The 16,581-nt window shown below is 39.7% G+C and overlaps 1 protein-coding gene across 1 annotated transcript in view; it reads right to left on the bottom strand.

Moving 5' to 3' along the window:
• The window catches only part of PSD3 (pleckstrin and Sec7 domain containing 3), a 492,789-nt gene that overhangs the window by 350,609 nt on the left and 125,599 nt on the right, over positions 1-16,581 (bottom strand). Inside the window, exon 3 of the mRNA XM_010363497.2 lies at positions 921-2,031. Coding sequence (XP_010361799.1) covers positions 921-2,031 — 1,111 coding nt within the window. The remainder of the gene's footprint in view (positions 1-920; positions 2,032-16,581) is intronic.

Consider the following 16,581-nt stretch of genomic DNA (forward strand, 5'->3'; position numbering starts at 1 on the left):
CGGGGTTTCACCGTATTAGCCAGGATGGTCTCGATCTCCCGACCTCATGATCCGCCCGTCTCGGCCTCCCAAAGTGCTGGGATTACAGGCTTGAGCCACCGCGCCCGGCCGAGATGTCATTTCTAAACACAGGAAGGGGCCAGCACAGTGGCTCACGCCTGTAATCCCACCATTTAGGGAGGCCAAGGTGGGAGGATCATTTCATGCCAGGAGTTTGAAACAGCCTGGGACCCCATCTCTACAAAGAAGACAACAGTAGGCCAGGCGTGGAGGCGCACATCTGTAGTCCCAGCTACTCAAGAGGGCTGAGATGGGAGGATCTCTTGAGCCTGGAAGGTCAAGGCTGCAGTGAGCCATAATCGCACCACCGTACTCCAGCCGACAGAATGAGACCCTGTCTCTGTATAAATAAACAAACAAACAAAGGAAATTGAGTGGGCCCAGAACCTCTGTGTACATACGTGTACGTAGGCTGGACTGAAGGCATTGGTGTCATACCCAGAAGAAATGCCAAGGTGGGAAGTACCGGCTACATAGGGTGTGTCAAAAGAGTCCAAACCTTTTCATATTCTTAAAGATAACGGTGGAGTATGTTAGTTACCTTGATGTTGGAAAACTTGAAATCTGTCAAATGTTAAGAAAATGTCAGAAAAGAATTCACAGTTTAGTGTTCACAGTCTGTTCAGAACTCTGTTTCCCTGGTCCATGCCTAATGGATGACTTTATAACGAGATCACTTTAATATCTGAGAAGCTTAGGAGGAATCTTAGCTTAGAAGGACCTAGCTTATAGTTAGCTCCTCTTATATTCTATGATAACAAGGACCCAACATTCTGTGATTGTGTTCTCATATCAAGCACAGGATAATGGTTTTCTATGATAAGTACCAGGCATCTCAGACAGCTACCCTGGGAGCTCACCTTTCCTTGTCTCTCTCTGGTTCAGGTGTCTTCTCAAGATGCTGTTTGTTTTCCTTTAGGAAGACTTCATCCTCTCCACTCTCACCAAGACGCACAGGGGAAAATGTCCCTGAGCTAGTGCCAGGCCTCTCTGAAGGAGCTTTCCAGGACTCATCCCAAACATTGTCAGTTAAACGACTTGAATTACACAAACCAGCTGATGAGATGAGACGGCATGGCACTTTGGAAAACTCTTTGCTTTCAGGAGAGGCTGTTCTTTGCAGTGATGTCTCAAAATCTACAGGATGCTGGGTCTCTCTCTTATCTCCTCCTGTCCACAGTACCTCCACTCCTTGAAATTCCACATGTTTGACCCGGCCTGGGCGTCCCATGGAGCTGCTTTGATCACATCCCCCTGGGTGCTCTCTCCCAAGAGTAGACCTCTGCTCTTTTAAGAAACCAACACTGCCTGCCGAGTGGCAGGTCACTGCTGAGCTCCCGAGGGAGGCCACAGGACAAGATGGCTCCTGCACACAGAGAGCCCCCTTCCTCCCATTATTCATTATCTGGGAAAGCTCTGCCTGAGTGTCTCCAGTTAACAGCGCGGTCAGATCCTTCTGGATGCTCAAATAAAAACTTTCCTCCGTCGTTACTTCAGCTGAAAGAGGTATTTCTGGTGATTTTTTTTGGCCAGCAGGGAGCAGTTTGTTGACTCTCTGTGTTTTATGACTGGCAATGTCCAGCTCTTTTTCCACCTGCTGAACTGAAAAACTAGAAACAGCATCTTGGTCCAGTACCTTTGTAGCCTGTAATGTTCCGGAAATGATTCTGGCTTCTGTGGCTTTCAGAGCTGAAATCAAAGAGTCAATGGGCTGTAAACTTTGTTCCTTGAGGTGACTTTGAGAGGGGGCCTCTCTGACATCTTTTGGTCCTTCTGTAACACTGTCGAGCCCAGAGTGGCAGCCAGTAAGAGCAGCATGGACACCATGTTGCTCTTGTGGGTGGCATGGCAGAGTCTCACCATCGAACTCCAGAGAAGCCCTTAAGCCATCTCCACCTTCCTCCATGGTCCCATATTCTGGAAATTCATTTGTGACATTTGGTGGGAGTAAAGTGCTTCCTCCATGATCACCTGTGAAAAGAACACAATGGACGCATGATTTGTTGTAGAAAGACAGGGCCCAGGAGGTAACGATGCATATTCACACAAATTAGGCACTCAGTAATACTTATTCACTTGATTACTGCATTATATCTGTCCTCCCACCACCCTGTAACACATACTTCTCATGACACTGCAGTGACCCCTTCTACTCAGTCTACATGAGTATAACCACAAAACTTTCAGCATAGAGGGCAATCTAATGACACCTGCCATATTTAACTTTGCTTCTGATGTCCCATACGTGAGGATTCAGTAACTCAGTTGCTTCATTTGCAAAAAGGGATCACAATAAGGATATGTACCACCTTCCAAATACCACTCATAAAACAGCAACTAAAATATTTACATTGGGCATAGCACTAAAGAGCCCTATGACCCAGCCAGCAATATCTGTGCAGTGCAATCTCTGAGACAACCTCTGCAAAACACTTATCATCTATTTAAACTCAGTCAGTAATTTTTTCTGCCAGAAGTCTCCCCTTCACCGTTGGGTTTCTGTGGAGGGAAAAAATGCTTTCAAAACATCCCTGAAAAATAAGAATGAAGCCAACATGGAATGAGACACTTACTGCGTTGATAAAGATTTCCAGGATCCCAACTACAGAAAATTCATTATTCTCATTTCATTTATTTTCTCAATTGACAATAGTTTGTTTATATATATACACGTATGTTTACATATATAAAGTTTATATCTATATTATACAACATGAGTGTATATGTATGCATTTAATATATGCATACACTTGTAGAGTAGCTAAATCAAGCTAATTAACAACATACCAGTACTTTACCTCAAATATTTGGTGTGTAGTAAAAACATGTGAAACCTACTTACTCTTTCAGCAATTTTCAAGTTTATAATACATTGTTATTAACTACAGTCACCATGTTCTACAACAGACCTCCTGAATTTATTCCTCCTATCTATCTACAATTTTGTATCCTTTGACCAACACCTCCCCAATCCCACCACCTGCCAGTCCCTGGTAACTATCATTCTAGTTTCTGCTTCCAAGAGTTCAACATTTTAGATTCTACATATTAGTAAGATCACCACCTGCATAAAATTTTAGTGGCATCTTATGAAGAACCACAATATATGAAGTAAACAGCATTTAACTAGTATATCTTCACTGTATTGAACCAAATTTATAATATTTTCTTGTTAAAATGATAGCCAGTGAGAACTGAAGATGGGGACATTCTGACAACAAACCAAAACTTTAAATTGGGGGTATACGGAGAGCAGTTATAGTCCTATCAGTCCCAGTATCCAGTCTTCTTCTGAACTTAGTTTTGGTTACTTTGTATCATGAAAACCCTCATCTATGCTGGAAAAACAGTGTACTCACTTCTACTTTATGAAAGAGGACATTAGTTGTTACCATTTTTATTTATTTTATTTTATTTTATTTTATTTATTTATTTTATTTTATTTATTTATTTATTTATTGAGATGGAGTCTCACTCTGTTTCCAGGCTGGAGTGCAGTGTTACGATCTCAGTTCACTGCAACCTCTACCTCCTGGGTTCAAGCGATTCTCCTACCCCAGTCTCCAGAGTAGCTGGGACTATAGGTGCGTGCCACCGTGCCTAGCTAATTTTTGTGTTTTTTTTTTTTTTTAAGTAGAGATGGGGTTTAATCATGTTGGCCAAGATGGTCTCGATCTCTTGACCTCATGATCCACCCGACTCTGCCTCCCAAAGTGCTGGCATTACAGCCATGAGCCATCGTGCCTGGCCATTGTGACTATTTTTAAACTACTGCAGAGTTACAACCTTCCTATTTTGTGAAATATTTGATAAATGTCGGTAATATATACACTGAAATGGCTGAAAAAAGACTTGATTCTGCCTGTAATCCCAGCTACTTGGGAGGCTGAGGCATGAGAATCATTTGAACCTGGGAGGCAGAGGTTGCAGTGAGCCAAGATTGCACCACTGTAGTCCAACCTGGACGACAGAGTGAGACTCCATCTCCAAAAAAAAAAAAATTTGATTTCCAAGGCATGCACTAAATGAGGTAACTTGGAAACATCAGTTATCCTAATAACTGACAATTATTAATTACTGATACAATTACTAATAATAGATGTATCGCTATTTAACACACGGTATCCCCCAGTGTGTTAAACAGCAATACATCTGAGAGTATATGTTGTTTCATATTCCATGTTGTAAAATAATTTGAAATATATACACGTTTTTTTCTTTTTTAAAGACAGGGTCTTACTCTATCATCCAGACTGCAGTGCAGTAGTGCGATCATAGTTCACTGCAAACTCAAACTCCTCCGCTCAAGTGGTCCTCCCACTCCAGCCTCTCAGGGAGCTGGGACCACAGGTGTGCACCATCATGCCCTGCTAACGTTTTTATTTTTTGCAGAGATGGGGTCTCACTATGTTGCCCAGGCTGGTTTCAAACTCCTGGCCTCAGATGATCCTCCTGCCTTGGCCTTGGGATTACACACATGAGCCACCATGCCTCACCTGAAATATATTTTTAAAATTACATTCGAATCAAGTATTGATGGAATCTAACAAGCACTTCTCTGTGATAGTATTTATAATGCCTTCTACGGAAGACAGAACTAATAAACTGTAGCTTGCTTACATCTGAAAAGGAAGCGACTTTTCAAACAATGAATTGAAAAAGATGATAGCTAAAAAGAATAAAGAGCCGTCTTCCTAGGGTGGAATATTGACATTTTATTTCTTTCAGCATGGAATGCAGTAGGTCTGTTCATGGTTCCACCTTTTAAGATTCAGTCATTTTTAGTATATTCACAAAACTGTACAACTATCACCACTATCTAATTCCAGAACATTTTTATCACTCACCCCAAAAAACTCTGTATCCATAAGCAGCCACTCCCCAGTTCAGCTTTTCTCAGCCCCTGGTAACTACCAATACACTTTCTGTCTCTGTGGAATTGTCTAGTCTGGACACTTGATATAAATGCAATCATACAATACACGGCATTATGAGTCTGACTTCTTTCACCTAGGACAAGGTTATCAGGTGTACTCATGTTGTATCATGTATCAGAACTTCCTTCCTTTTTTTTATTATTTTGTATCTATAAAGAGAGACAGAGTCTCTCTATGGTTCCCAGGCTGGTCTCAAACTCCTGGTCTCAAGCAAACCTCCCACTGCAGCCTCCCAAGTAGCTGCACTACACGTATGCACCACTGAGCCTGGCTGAGAACTTCATTCCTTATTATTGCCACATAATGTCATCACAAGCGAACAGTCTTTACTTTGGTCATTCATCAATTGATGAGATATTGGAGCTGTTTCCACTTGTTGGCTGCTATGAATAAAAAATGTGTACATAAGTTTCAGGGTCTAAATATATTTTTTCTTTTCTTTCTTTCTTTGAGACAGGGTCTCACTCTGTTACCCAGGCTGGAGTGCAGTGGCACGATCACGGCTCACTGTAACCCTGACCTCCTGGGCTCAAGCCATTTTCCCACCTCAGCCTCATGAGTAGCTGGGACTACAGGCACAGGCATGCACCACCATGTCCAGCTAATTTTCTTTTTCTTTTTTTTTTTTTTTTTTTTTTTGACAGAGATGGGGTTCCACCACATTGCCCAGGCTGGTCTCAAACTCCTGGGCTCAAAGGATACGCCTGCCTCGGTCTCCTAAAGTGCTGGCATTACAGACATGAACCACCGCATCTGGTCTACATATATTTTTGATTCTCTTCTGTATACACCTAGGAGTGAAATTTCTGGATCATATAGTAAATCTATGTCTAATATTTTAAGAAACTGCTGAACAATTTTCCAAAGCAACTGCACTATTTTACATTCCTACAAGCAATGTGTAAGAGTCTATGATTGTCTGTTCATTGTTACAGACATCCTAGAAGTGGTATCTCACTATGGTTCTCATTTGCATTTCCCTAATGACTAACTATATTGAGCACCTTGTCATGTGTTTTTTGGCCATTCGTACATCTTTTTTAGAGACATGCCCATTTGATGGCTGAATTATTTGTCTTTTTATTACTGAGTTGTAGGAGTTCTTTATCTATTCTGGATATAAGTTCTTTATTAGATACATACTTTGCAAATGTTCTCTCCCATTCTGTGAGTGGTCATTTTTCACTTAATTGATAGTGTCTTTTGAAGCACCAAAGTTTTTAATTTTGCTGAAATCCAAATTATCTGTTTTTCCTTTGGTCTCTTCTGCTTTTTGTATCATATGTAGCAAATCATTGTCTAAACCAAGGTCACAAAGATTACTTTTACGTTGTCTTCTAAGAGTTTTGCAGTATTTGCTATTACATTTAGCTCTCTCATCCAATTTGAATTAATTTTTGTATATGATGTGAAGTAGAAATCCAACTTCATTATTTTGTATGTGGATATCCAGTTCTCCCAGCGCTATCTGTTGAAAAGACTATTCTTTCCCCATTGAAAAGTCTTGGTGCCCATGTGAAAAATCAATCATATACATATATTAATATATATGCAAAGGTTGACTTCTGGACTCTCGATTCCATTGAGCTAGAAGCCTATCTTTTTTTTTTTTTTTTTTTTTTTTTTTTTTTTTTTTTTTTTTTTTTTTTGGACAGGATCTCACTCTGCCACCCTGGCTGGAGTACGATGGTGCAATCACAGCTCACTGCAGTCTTGACCTCCTGAACTCAAGTGATCCTCCCACCTCAGCCTTCCGAGTAGCTGGGGCTATAGGTGTGCACCACCATACCTGGACAATTTTTCATTCTTTTAAGAGACACTGCCCTGGCTGGTCTTGAACTCCTAGGCTCAAGTGATCATCCCTCCCACCTCAGCCTTCCAGTGTCGGGATTACAGGCATGAAGCACCACACCTGGCTAGATGCCTATCTTTACGCCAGAATAACACTGTCTTCACTACTGTAGCTTTGCAGTAAGTGAAATCTGGAAGTGTGAGTCTCCTCCAACCTTGTTCTTCCTTTTCCAGGTTGTTTTGGTCACTCTGGGCCCCCTGAATTTCCCATGACTTTTAGAATCAACTCGTCAGACAGCTGTGATTTTGATAGGGGCTGCAATTAATATATACAGTATCGACTTCTTAATAGTATTACTGTTACATCTTTTGTTCCATGACCATGGGCTGTCTTTTCATTTATTTAATCTTCTTTAATTTCTTTTAGCCATGCTTTTTTTTATAATTTTAAATGTACAGATTTTCAATGTATTCCCCTAAGATTCTATTTCTTTTGATACTGCTTTTCAAATTTCTTTAGATCATTCATTAGCCGTGTACAGAAATTCAATTTGTTGCTGTATGTGAATCTTACATCCTACAATCTTGCTTAACTTGGAGCATATAATAACATATTTATAGATTCCTCAGGATTCTACATACCAGATCATGTTGTCTGTGGATAAAAGCTTTACTTCTTCCTTTACAATGCCAATCCATCTTTCCTAATCTAGTCTCTCTCAACTCCTTTTCACATGTTATACCACTGCCTCGAAACTGAAGGAGGGGGCAGCCCATGAATACCCTGAAAAGATTTCTTCTAATCCTAAGACACACTGGAAATAAGCTTAAGCATACATCCATTCTGAATGAGTAGATATACACATGCTCCTTTGCCTTTGTTCAACTTTTTTTCTCTACCTGACATACTTTTTCTTCCCATTTCAACATAAATCAGATTATTTTCACATTTCAAGACCTAAGCCAAATCCCCTGCCCTTAATTAAGCCTTCTCTTGCTCACCAACTCTTGAAAAAAGTCCTCTCCTCTGTATACCTAAATGTCAAAAAGACTTTCGCTGTATGGTATATACAGTGTAAATATACAAAACAAATGAGCATAATGTTACTCACACCTTAAAGCTTCCAAAGGCAATAATGTTTAACCCATCACGAAGTGTTTTAAGAAAACTGACCATAGTGGCCGCTGAAGCTATATTTATCAACAGCACCAATACACATTACAGTGAAATCCATTCAACAAAGGGAAGAAAAGTGAAACTTAGTCACTTGGGAGCCCACTTTGCTTTAACAGTTTCAATTGCTCTCTGAAAAAAAAACACAACTGAATAGTGGCCCCAAGAGAAGTGACCAAAAGATATCAAGGGGCCTCCGAGAAATCTGATCATTCCTTCACCCCATTTTTAGCAGTTTTCATTGAAATGTCCCTCAGAAAGGGGCAGCAAATGCAACAATTGTGGGCAAGTGCTTGTGATGTCTGATCTAACAACTTGGCAACCGGTCAAAGAAAATGAGGTCAGATAAGAGGGAGAAAGGGCGAGGCAAAGCCCTGCATGACAGACTGCTTGCTTTGTTATTAAATATTTGAGTAGTTTCTCCTGGTCTATGTTTACTGTTCTAAGAACTGGAATAGACAAGGGAAGACAAATGTTCTGAGAAGCGAAATGACCTAACCAAGGTCAATAAAATGATGTTCAGTAAAGTACTGTTCTGGAACTGTAAGTCAGGACTAAATTTCTAGTCTTCTGTCTCTCAGGATTAAAAGCCTGGGAGCGACTCAGGGACACTGAACTGTGAGAGACCCTCATTCATCATTGCGTTTTTGCTTTTTTGAGATAGGGTGTCACTGTGTTGCCCAGCTGGGGTGCAGTGGCATGATCATAGCTCACTGCAGCCTCAACTTCCATCTGTGCTCAAGTGATCCTCCAGCCTCAGCCTCCGGAGCAGCTGGAACCACAGGCATGTGCCACCTCGCCCAGCTAATTTTTATTTTTTTATTTTTTTGAGGAGACAGGGTTTCTCTATGTTGCCCAGACTGGTCTTGAACTCCTGGGCTCAAGTGATCCTCCCACCTTGGCCTCCCAAAGTGCTGGGATTACAGGCGTGAACTAATGCATTCAGCCAAGACCATCATTTCTAAGAGCAGTAATGTTAACAAATATAATGAAGAATAAAACCAGAAATGTTTTCGTTGTAGCTTCTGGGTAGAAACAGCCTTAATCATCATGTCCCTAAGGATTCAGCATAAGAGCAAGAATTGCCTTTCAAATAAGGCACCCTCTGTCACACCCCACAAGCAGTTTATTTTTGCTGTTTGTATTGGTTATCGCAACTTGACTATCTTTAACAACACACAAAATATGGCAGAGTATCAATCCTGACCTTTTACTTAGAATTTCTGATTTATTCCTTATGTTTAAAAATTGGGACTATATGCTAAGATAATTATTTTTTTTAAAAAAGGCCAAATTCTTCTTTTAAGATTTTTTTCAGCTACTCCCTTTTAAAATAGGGCCATAGATACTTCCTATTAAATGCCCATTGTTTCCAAAATTCATTCACGCATTCAGCAAATATTGATTACCTGCTATGTACTAAACACAGGGGATTCAAAAGTGAGTATTTTCAGAACTTGAGAAGTCTGTTTGGCATGTTAGAAAGCTCGCCTTGGTAGAATGTGAAGGAGGTGTAGTAGAGAGGGTACAAGCATAGATTCAGGAATAACCACGCAGGCTTCTGGCAATAGTACAGGTGAGAGATGGTGAGTGCTAGAGCCAGAACACAGGCAGAATAGACAGGAACAAAGAGGCGAGGGGTGCTGCATCTCCCACGACACTCTACCTGGACCAGCATCCATGCCCATCATCTCCTCATCTCCTCTGCCCCAGTCCCCTCTAGTTTCAACATGGCCTCTTCCAACTGCTGTGAGCATTTACACCAAACGTGTTAACACTTTCCCTTTCAGTCTACATCTATTACTAATGTAACAATCCACCGAAAACATTTCCTCTCCAGCGAGCCTTCCTGAATTAGTCCTACCCGAATTTGGTCTCGTATGTGTGACAAAGGGACTTAGGGACTTGCTAAATATAAAAAAAGAACTTTAGCACTTACCTAAATATAAACCACACACTAGTAGAATGTGAATTATTAAGAGTTCATACTTTACTGCGTGTATTTTTCCCCTTAAAAAAATGAAAAATGTAGTGTAGAGTGTCGAGGAGCGAAGAGAGAAGAAGAGTTTTCACATTCATGTGAAATACATGTACTTTTTGGAGGTATCTATTTATACTCCATTAGAAGCCATACTTTTCTGTCAGAGACTCTTATCTGCTGCTTTGTGTATCTGGTCAGATTCCTAACAAATCGTGTTTCGTGTTGTCTAGCAAATATGCTTTTCCTGCAATGACATATAAATCTACTGATTTTTTTAAAGACCTTTTTTCTTTTGATTTAAATAATGAGAAAGAAATGAGATACATTTGAATGTTAACAGGATGAATTTTAGGAGTGCTCTGGGTTATATATTAAGTAGTCATCTGTTTCTGGAACACAGGGACAGAGCCGTAATAAAATGGAATGGGATAGAAAGAAATTTCTTCAAATTGTGAGAAAATAAGTCTGTTCTGTAAGACTGACTGCAGAAAAACCATGGCCTTTCTGAGAATTATCCTGTTTGAGAAGCAGTAAATCAAACAGGTTTTCTTCCACTCTGGCTAACAAACTCCTTAAAAGACAATAGTTCAAGAAAAACAAAATACAAGAACTATTTGCCCCATCTACTGTAGACTCGGTCACTGTAAGCTGAAATTTGAACTAGATAAAACCGTTTTCATGAGGGATTCTCAGCAATAGGACATACATTTCCCAAGACTCTATGACAGTCACATCTATGCCTAGGTTCTTCAGGAGAGCCACAATTACGGATTCCATACACATATATTTTCTAGAACCTGGGACCAGTCGTGCCATTTTTTAGAAAAAGGTTTTTGTTTTGTCTTGTATTGCTTTGTTGCCACAAAAATATAAACTCTAAAAGGTAAGAACTTTATTTGCTTTCTTTACAACTATATCTCCAGAGCCTATAACAATATTACCTAGCAAAATGGATATTTTTGTTGAATCAATCAATTATGAATGTCCCAGAACCCATAGGATACCAATTAATAGCAGCTGAAAGCCAGATGCGGTGGCTCACACCTGTAATCCCAACACTTTGGGAGCTTGAGGCAGGAGGTTCACTTGAGCTCAGGAGTTCAAGACCATCCTGGGCAAACAGGGAGACCTCATCTCTACGAAAAATTTAAAAACTTAGCCAGGCGTGGTGATGTGTGCCTGTGCTCCCGGCTACTTAGGAGGCTGAGGTTAGAGGATTGCTTTAGCCTGGGAGGTTGAGGCAGGAATGAACTCTGATTGTGCCCCTGCCCTCCAGCCTGGACAACACAGCAAGACCCTGTCTCAACAAACAAACAAACAAAAAACTTCAAGACAGAAGCAAAAAAACAGCCTCCTTAAACACAAGCAAAATACTACATGTTACTGTCACCCAAGTCCTACCTGCTGCTTCTAAGTCCAGGCTTGAAAAGGATTCGGGAAACAGTAGGGTGCTTCCTGATGTGAGAGCCAGCTCTTTCTCTCATTTACTCAGCAGACATTTCTTGTGGACCATGAATGCATCAAGTGGCAGAGAGAAGAGCAACAAACAAGAGCAACTTGGCCTCTGTCATCAAGGAGCTTACAACCCAGCACCTCCATCTATATATACTGTCTGCTCGCAAACAAAGTTCAGGCAGTGGTAAATTTCAGTGGAGATAATCTCAGCCTATTCTAGAATTCAGTATGACCCTACATGAGCTATCACCATTAAGTATAAATTTCTCAATGGATTTCTAACACTGTGTTGTCCAAGTTGGTAGCTATATCCACATAAGCCTATTTCCATTTACATTTAAGTTACTTAAAATTTAATAAAATTGAAAATGTAGTTCCTTAGTGTTCCATACCATATGTAGCTAATACCTACCATACTCCACTATACAGAGATATAGGTATCTATATGTCTATCTATATACAGAGCACATTTCCATCACCACAGGAAGCTCTATTTGACAGTGCTGTCCTAGAGCCTTTCTACTCAGTGTAGCCTTGAGAAAGCAGCATAGATACCACCAAAGAGGCTTGTTAGAAATTCAGACTCTCAGGCACCACCTCAGACATTCCCAATCAGAATCCTGTTGGTTTCTAACAAGAATCCCAGAGGATTCATATGTATGTTACAGGATAAGAAACACTGCTCCGGAAAACAACAATATCTACAAGTCATTCTGACTACATTTACTGCCTACTTTTTTATTTTAAAAGAGATCACAACTGCCTGCTTCCTAACTCAGAGGTCCAACTGTTCAATCAAATAGACGTCAACTAAAGTAAGTTCCAAGAAAACAATCTCATTCCTGCAAAGAGAAACACTTGATCATTCTGGTCTGGGTTTACCCTCAAATTAGCAACTGCCCCCGGACCCTTTCCAAGAGAGGAAGAGAACTGCCTCTGCTGTAATATGACTCCTTCTTGATTTTATAGCTCATAGTAAATTTCTCTCACAATGAATGGTCAATGACTCTCTTCTTACACAAAAAGATCATAAAATAACTGCAAATGTGAACTTGACCATTAGTCAAAACCTATATATTACTATTTGTACACAGGCTTAAAAAAATTACATTGGAGCTTAAAGAAATGGGCTCAGGGAAGCGCAAGGACTTTTCAAGTTTTAAAAACCAGAATACTTTCCCAAGGTTTTAATGTTCATATCTTTGGATGCATTGCTTGTAAAATAGAAATGTATGGGGAAATTCAGTTTGATAAGGTCCTATGGAGAATGCACTAAGGGTCTTATAATGTATTTCCTATGAGTATAGTTCATCGGATTTTCAATCCTTTATAAATGATGGCTAACCCAGCCACTAATAATCTGTTTTTCCTCCTTTCTACATATGATATTCATAAATGCAATAACACCTTTGGTGTTCTCTGTTCCCTAATGAATATCAGTTAGCAAACACCTTAAAACTTATGTTAATATTATGTGAATATAAGAAAACTATAAATTAGTAAGCTATTTTAACACTTGAAAATTTATAAAAGCAAGCTTAAAAACACACTCCCCTGACTTGTCAGAAAGGAATTCAGCTCCAAAGACGAGGGCAGGAAAAACAGTGACCACTCTGATCCCTTAATGGGAAATTTCATAAATCTGTAAGATTGGAAGATAAATGCTTAATTTACAAAACAAATATAAAGAGCAACCCTTGCAGAGTTAAAAAAAAAAAAAAAGAAAAGAAATCTCAAATGCATTTCATCTATAAGTAACTATAATCCTTAACTGTAATAACGATCAATGTTTTTATGTTTAATAATCAATAGACTTCACCAGCAACACAGTGATATATGACTCAAATTTGCAATGCAATAGTAAAATTTGTATTAACATAAAACAAGAGGACAATCTAACCCATTTTGCCCAGCAATAGAAAATAAATTTGGTATGATAAAAACAACTGAAAAATGAGTATGAGTAATGAGAATTACTAAATGAGTAATCTAAGTGCATTATGTTTTGAGACATTCTCTTCGCCCTAAGAAAAGTCACGTTTTGAAGAAAGCTACGATATGTAATCCAGGATGCTGGCTATTGTCTGGATGCTGATAATGCTAAAGGCACAGATATTTGAGTTGTTTATGTGTGTGTGTGGGGGGGGGAAATAAACAGGAAAAGGCCTGCCAACCACTACACAAGCTTCTAACTTGTGCACACAAACAGAAACTATCCCTTTAACTGGACACTCTTTCCCCAGTGATTAATAGTTACAGCTGTGCTTACGGCAAACTAAATTTCACATACTAATGATTCAGAACCCAATTTTTCTTAATCAGCTCTAATCCCTAGAGAAATGATACTAGTTTACCATTCAGTCAATTTCAGAGGCAGCTCTGTGAGCTCAGGAGTGGCACCACATACAGCAGACCAAAGGGAAGCTTGAGTGAGACAGGGAACAGCCCATTAATTTTAAACCCAAGCCTCTGCAACTGTGCAGAGCACTGTTCCTCGTTACAGAGAAGCAGCACTAAGCTGTGCGGGCTGAATTTGAGCTCATCTTTAAAATCGATGTTTTTCAAAGCTGGTTTCCTTTTTTCAACCAGTGGAGTTCTCCACTCTTGTCTGCCTCTCTTTGTCATAACTTCTGGTTTTTGTATCTACATCTTGTGCTTCTCCTTTCAGCCTTTTACCTTCTGATCAGAGATGCCCCTCCGATTTCATCCATTCTGTCCATTTTCTACTCTCTGTTGGGGAACCCATGCTTTTAAAAATCCAACTGTAAAATTTCTCTCTCTTTACTGACTCTTTAAATTTTATTTTTAAAAGCCAAAAAAAAAAAAAAAAAGTTTAAACTAAACTTTTAAATAACCCTGCAGTCTGGCTCACAGCAAGCTTTCTTCTGCTAAAATTAACACAGATATGGTAAGATTAATACAAACTGTTTCTTATATATGTAGGAAATATTGTGACATTTAAGAATTTGATGTTTCAAAAAATGATACAATTCTTTAAAAACTAATTATGAATGCCAAGCAGCTGCAGTTCTTAGCAGTGATGATCAACTGCAGCTGTGGACTTCTTTCAACTGCTGTCTATGAAGACAGATGTTAGGTGCAGTGGTAAACATGCCACCTCACTCAGCCTCCAGTGTGTAGCCGACTCAGGACTCAGCTGATCCACATTTGCAGCCAGCAGTTTTCATGCTCAATAGGAGACCCACAGTTTCACTAAGGATTCAGGCTACAATCTGACATAAACAATTATCCCAAGTATATCTAGAAATGCAAATTTTACAGAGAGTTTGAAAGTCAGTTTCCATGGTGAGAGAGAAATAAATTACTTGAATTACTATAAAAGCCACACTTTTAACAAACAGGAAAAACACATCCCTGTGTGTAAACTGAGATACCTGTTACAAACTTCCAGTAAAGATTCTATCTCAGTCTCAACTACCGTGTTTCCAGCACATTTTTGGTGCTACCTTTGAGCTAACCTTATTCCCTTCAAGGCTATTCAGATACTAAGCTGTACTTCAGGCACACAGATGGAAAGCAGTTTGAGCTCTTTAAGAGAAACTCCTCCCCTATTCCCATCCAGCACTACATTATGTCTTTCTAAAACTGGAGGGGTAGCCTGTTTTCTCTCTTTCTGTCTATATAATATATCACAAACAGGGAGCAGAAATAGGGTGACAGAATTGTGTGTTCCCAGGAAAGCTGGTGGGGAAAAAAAAAAAATGAAAGGAAGTAAGATTACAGGTAAGAATATTCTGCTTTCTATATAAAAATAAAAATTTTGAAAAATTCAATGTCACATGCTGAAATCAACATTCCAGGTACAGCCAGGTGAGGTGCTGGGCATAGGCATTCAGAGGGCAGGTGGCATCTCTCTGATGACTGGGAATTAAAGAATGGTTGGCATGGGCATCCCTGAATAAATGCAAAATGCTCTCCTCTATGTCTGGATTCAGCAGAACCTGGTCTAGCCCCAGGGGTCTCCTACTGGGACGCTCGAAAGACAAGACTAGTAAGCAAAAGCACTCAATAATACAGACGGATACTTTCACAGCAGCATTTAAAAGAAATAGATATATAAAAATATATTTGCCTGCATACACCTACAAATAGAGGTTACTCACAGAGATTACTGTAGCTCCAGCAGTTACCCATTGATCATAGAAAATGCCCAGTTCATCAGTTTAACGCTTGAGAAAAGTTAGCTTAAAAAGAAGCAAGCTAATTCAAAATATGCTGTTCTAGTCAACTGGAAGCAAATTAGTTTCAGATTTCCTGGCAGCCCCTTTTGCCCTGCACTGCACACGGTGATGTAAATGGAAGCACTTTGAGCACTTGGAACCCGAGCCGAGAGGAGCTGCTGCCTCAGTCCCTGTCACAAAGGCGGAAGCAGCCTGTTCTCCCGTTTGCTCTCCCTCTGTCTGCCTCTGCTGCTCTCTACCTTGGTAGCTTACCGAAAACAGCCACCGTAGGGCGTTTTTATATTTGTGAAAACTACTTCCAAGGAGATAATTGAGATGCCGGGAGTTAGCTTTAATGTAACCATGTCCCCCAGTGCAGCAGCAGGAAGCCCAGCAAAGGCTTGGAGAGGATTGTACCATCCTGGGTGACATCAGAGGTGGGACTGTCATCTTAGTATTATGCAGCATTTTCTCTGATGCAGGAATGACACATGGGAAAGAGATGGGTAGGTTCGCTTTAAAAGGGTTTAATTCTTGTATTATTTTAACCGACAAGGGAAATGCAAATACATTGTTTAAAAGCTGCGGCAGAATGACACAAATCCTGCTTTGCCAGTCCTTATCTCACTGCTAAGTGATGCTGCCATTTAAAGTCATTTCAGTGACGATTGTATCTTGTTCCTGTGATTAAATTCATATTTAATGGGTGATTGCCGTTACTTGGAAATGTGACATGAAAAGGTTCAAAACCAGTAACATCCATTTTTAAATATGAAGCCATCAACTTTTGTATCACTTATAATACCTTGGATGTATACAACGCCTTTCAACACCATCTCAGTAAAAGCACCAAACGTAAAAACTAATAGTTTTATACACGAGAAAAGTGAAGTGAGGTGGAAAGTAGCACAAGATGAGTAAGATGCTGTAATATTATCGATCCTTAATAGTGACAATGGCTATTAATACAAATATTAAAAATAACATGAAAATTCCAATCTT

Source organism: Rhinopithecus roxellana, chromosome 9, assembly GCF_007565055.1.
Source record: "Rhinopithecus roxellana isolate Shanxi Qingling chromosome 9, ASM756505v1, whole genome shotgun sequence".
NCBI lineage: Eukaryota > Metazoa > Chordata > Mammalia > Primates > Cercopithecidae > Rhinopithecus > Rhinopithecus roxellana.